This window comes from Orycteropus afer, unplaced genomic scaffold (assembly GCF_000298275.1).
Source record: "Orycteropus afer afer isolate SDZICR_OR568_19922 unplaced genomic scaffold, OryAfe1.0 scaffold00388, whole genome shotgun sequence".
NCBI lineage: Eukaryota > Metazoa > Chordata > Mammalia > Tubulidentata > Orycteropodidae > Orycteropus > Orycteropus afer.
In genome coordinates, this window is record NW_006921975.1 from 225,253 (window position 1) to 230,488 (window position 5,236).

Sequence of the window (5,236 nt, forward strand, 5' to 3'; positions counted from 1 at the left end):
CCTCTCTATCAAGGATCTCCTACATAGATCCCCTTCCAAGTGGATGACAGTGGTAGCCGGGCACCATCTAATTCTTCTGGTCTCATAGTCGTACAGGCTGCAGATCGGATGGTGTACCAGTCACTAGGACTAATTGTTTTCATGAATTTTGGTTTTCTTCAGAAAACCTATTTTTATAAACAATTTATCAAAATCTTATATGACATAAAGTAGTAGTGACTTTATAGTCATTGTGTGATCCTGGACAAGTTACCACCTCTTACAGCCTCAATATTCTTGTCTACAAATCTCCAAAGTCCTTTCAATAAATCTATAGTTATAAGAAATTCTCCCATTTTTTGGCAAGGGAGACACTTTGTATACTAGGGATTTTCTCAGACACATAAGGAAACAAAATGACTTACTTAAATATGCAGGTGTGATGCTTGCTATATGACACTGTTGGCAAATTAGGTGTTGTCGAGTCAATTCTGATTCAAAGCAAGCCCATGTGAGAGAGTAGAGCTGTCCCATAGGGTATCCTCAGCCGTAATCTTTTGGAAGCACTTTGCCAGGTCTTCTCTCCCACAGCCACAGGTGGGTTTGACCGCCAACCTTTCTGTTTGGTTCACAGTGGAGTGTTTAACCACTGTGCCACCAGGGGTCCTTAAATAGTATCATACCCCCATTTAAATGCCTATGTTAAGACATTACTACACTCATTGTGAAAGCTTAGTTCCAGTTTTACTTAAAATAAATGGAATCAAAGTGAAAAGGCTATCATGCTAAAGCTAGTCTTCTTTCTCTAACTAAATTTCTTCTATTTCCATTTTTATTGCTACAGTAACTAGTTGTCCAGAGGCTGTAAGGTAGGAACACTTTATAAAGTAATGGTTAAGACACTAACGGGAAAAAAAAAAATGCTATTTAAGGCTCTTACCTAAAGAATGTATGTGAAGACAGTGGCAATTCTAACCATATATATATATATTTTTTTTTTTTTTTGAGAGGATCCAAAACAAAAGCAAACCCACTACCAATTCTTACTCGTAATGACCCTATAGAGTAGAGAACTGCCCCAAAGGATTTCCAAGGTCATGAATCTTTACGGAAACAGATTGCCTCATCTTTCTCTCACAGAGAAGCTGGCGGGTTCGAACCACCACGTTTTGGTTAGCAGCTGAATGGTTTAAATACTGTGCCATCAGAGCTCCTTGTTGAGAGGAAAGGACTTGTTAAGAAATGCCATTTTCCACAGTTAATGTACCAAAAACTGAATAACTACTGTGGTGCTTAAGGTTATGTGTCAACTTGATTGGGCCTGGTTTTGAGTGGCTGGGCAGCTAAGTGTAGTTCTTCCCCATGATGAGACTGGTAGTCAGCCTCATGGTAGAATCTACTGTGAACAGCCGAGTACCTGCCTCAGGGTTGTGGTCTACTTCTAGTATGTAATTAAGTGTCGAGAAAGGTCTCTGAGCTTTTTGGCACATTTGGACCCTGCATGTAACTGAATCTTCATTCAGCAGGCTCCCGTTTTGTCTGCCAATCTAAGGACTATTTTTGGACTTGAACTAGTGGCTTGTTGTGTTGCTTTATAATCTTGGGACTGTGCCATTTTATTTGTTGACCCTGGGTTTATCAGCCTCAGCAGCCAACAGCAGCTGCCTGAGTTAAGAGAAGCCTCCAACTTCAGTGGGCCGGGAGCAAGAGGCAGAGCTGAAGCCCAAGATCGAGGGGCCTTCACCCAGCCAACAGAGCTGGCACTCTGAACTCAGACTTCTAGCCTCCTAAACTATAGTACAATAAATCCCTGTTTGTTAAAGCCATCCATTTGTGGTACATTTCTGTTAGAGCAGCACTAGAGGGCCAAAGGAACTACCATGATGTTAACCCTTCAATTCATGCCTGTTACATCGTAAGACTTTCATCATCAATGTTCTTCCCACATACCTATATGGCCTTACCAAAAAACCCTGATAGTATTTTTGAAATATCTCAGTGTATAAATAACACTTGTTTCTTCCCAAAACATTTGTGGAATACCAGCTGTCTTAGAAAGCTCACTAACTGCTCTAAGTCTGCAGACAATCACTAGTCTTCCCAATATTCCATAGCCACAGAGTAATCAGAGGTTCGATTACATTCTTAATCCTCATCTCCAGGCTATCCTAAGTAATTTTAAATCACTAGAGGTTTGATTGCTAACCAGAAAGTCTTCTGAAGAAAGCTGACCTTAGTAATCAAGATGGGAATCTAAAATTCCACTCCATTCTTTTTACCATGTTCTCCCCTCCACATATCAAATACTAAGTCGATTCTATCTCCACATCAATTCCCTCTTATCTATTACCTTATTTAAGGCTCTAATTACCCAAGATATTTTAACAGTCTACTCTATAATGAAAATCTTTTTTTAATAGTATCTAATCCTAATAAAAAAAGAACTGTAGTTTTGTAGTGGTTAACACATTCAGCTGCTAACAAAAGGTAGATTGTTTGAAGCCACCAACTAACTTCGCAGAAGAAAGATGAGGCAGTCTGTTTCCGTGAAGATGTACAGCCTTGGAAACCCTTTTAAGCAGTTCTACTCTGTCCTACAGGGTCTCTATGAATAGGAATCCACTCGATGGCAGTGGGCTTTGTTTTGTTTTTATCTTGATTAATGTGTTTAAGACACTTTATAATCTCCTCTTTGTGACTTTAAAATATAACCACATAAAGGCAGTTGAGTGTCTAATGTTACACTTCATGGTATCTAATATATTATGTCCCATATACAGCAAGAGGAGCTCTGGTAGCATAGTGTCTAAGGCACCTAACTGCTAACCAGAAGGCTGGTGGTTCAAACCCATCAGCCACTCCTCAGAAGGAAGACTGGGCAATCTACTTCCGTAGTGATACTGCCTCAGAAACCCAAGGAGGGGTCACTATGAGTCGGGGCCGACTTGATGGCACATAACAACAACAATATACAGCAAACACTTAATATTTTAACAATAATTAACTTTTACAGCGAAATTTAAAACTGCGAATAAGAGATAGTCCTTGTCGTCAGTTCTGTCATAAATTGAATATCTTCTTAAAGTTTTCATTATTATTACCTTCTACTATCAGTATCTTTATAAATCCGATCTACATTTGTCTTTTGGGGTTGGAAGCATCACATATAAACATATGTAAATACATACGTATTTTAATACATACACTGAAGAATACAAAACTCAGTCTAAACAAAACAGTCTTAAGTGCAGTATAAGTCATAACTTGAATACATTATAGGTCAGGGACTCCTGTCTATGAAATTCTCATTGAAGATGCTACTTTTAGGAAACTTTAACTTAGTCATTTATTGATAATTTGAAACTAATCAAACCAGAAATTAGTGGGTTTTTTTTTCTCAGAGTATTCCATAATCCCCCTTTAAAAACATTGTCTTAAGAATCTTGAAAGTTGACTAAGGAATATAGGTAGCATTTAAGACTAGGTAAAGAATGTGCATGTACCTTGCTTCTGGGGTAAAAACATGGGTAACATGTCCTATCCTCTTAGATTCCTTTTAGCCTATCATTGCTATTAGAACACAAATCTGGCATTATATCCTAAAAACTGCTACAGAGTATATATTCCTTACTAATGAGAACATTGGGAGCTCTGGTAGTATAGTGGCTAAGGCACTTGACTGCTAACCAGAAGTCGGAGGGTTCAAACCCACCAGCCACTCCTCAGAAGGAAGATGGGGCAATCTACTTCCGTAGTGATAGTTCCTCAGAAACTCAAGGAGGGGTCGCTATGAGGTGGGGCCAAATTGACAGCACATAACGAGAACATTTAACTTTTTAAGAATTTCATGGTGCTCCTTCAAAACAGTTGCTATTGCAAAACCAAGTATGGACTCAGCACTGTACAGCAGAAACTATAAATTGTGTTGTATGTAAATTATAACATAAAAAATAGCACAAAAATCAAGTTTGGAATAATTACTGTTATAGAATCCAATGAGTGTTGGTATAAACTGCTTCAAAGTGTACTATCTTTTATTTTCTCAAGCGGATAGTATATCTTCTCAGAGTAATTTTAACTTCTCATTTTGTGGAAAAACAAATATTTAAGAATTATCACAATATAATTTACTTACTGTAGTAGATTAAAATCTGTTGGTATTTCTGGAGCTGCTATCATTTCTTTATCATCTTCTGGAACGCCTCAATGTCAGAAATATAGTCATATATTTACGTGGGTAAAACGATGATTTGCTTCTTTCTTTTAAGACAGATAATTCCTTAAAAGGGGAGGAAAGATGCCATAGTTATTATAAATGTACCAAAAATACTGGGAAGAAATAATCTGTTCTCACCAGCTGAATTCCCCCAAGTGAATCCTGATGTGTTTTAGAGAATAAGGATTTCTTTTCCTTGCAATTGACTGCTTTTCTAGATATAGATTTGTTACAACTGTGGTATTCCCACAGTAATGATAACAGATACAAAGAAGCTTATGAATCACAGACAATTGTGTTTAATGACTGTTAAGATTGTCTAGCTTGGCTTTATAAAGTGCACACCATAGAGGAACTAGTATGATTCTTTTACTAGTCTTGCAATCCCTATCACAAGCTTAAACTGTATTATGAGATGCCTGAAAATCTATAGTTTTTGCTGATGCTATACCGATATCATTGAAGGGAACTAACAAAGAACCAAGATACAATTAAAAAACAGTTTAAAAGCAGGTGCTTTTTGCTTCAAAACACTTGAGCAACAAAGAGAAAAGACAATCCTCAGACTGGGAGAAAATTGTAGGGAACCATATATCTGAATGCATATATATTTATATCCAAGATATATAAAAAGACTTTAACAACTTTACAACAGAAGAGACGAACAACCCAATAAAAAAAAAATGGGCAAAGGACTTGAACAACAGTTCAACAAATAGGATATTTAAATGGACAAGAAGCACAAAAAAAGAGTCTCAAAGTCATTAGCTATTGTTGTTGTTATGTGCCATCGAGTTGGACCCAACTCACAGTGACCCCTCCTCCTTGGGTTTCCAAGGCAGTATCACTATGGAAGTAGACTGCCCAACCTTCCTTCTGAAGAGTGGCTAGTGGGCCATTAGCTATTGTTGTTGTTGTTGTTGTTGTTGTTATGTGCCGCCAAGTCGGCCCCGACTCATAGCGACCCCTTCTTGGGTTTCCGAGGCAGTATCACTACGGAAGTAGGATTGCCCAACCTTCCTTCCGAGGAGTGACTGGTGG

General features: G+C 38.0%; 1 protein-coding gene across 1 annotated transcript in view; it reads right to left on the reverse strand.

The window, feature by feature from the left end:
• The window catches only part of STAG2 (stromal antigen 2), an 86,832-nt gene extending 82,674 nt beyond the window's left edge, over positions 1–4,158 (reverse strand). Inside the window, exon 1 of the mRNA XM_007953360.1 lies at positions 4,115–4,158. Coding sequence (XP_007951551.1) covers positions 4,115–4,158 — 44 coding nt within the window. The remainder of the gene's footprint in view (positions 1–4,114) is intronic.
• Between the last annotated feature and the right edge of the window lie 1,078 nt (positions 4,159–5,236).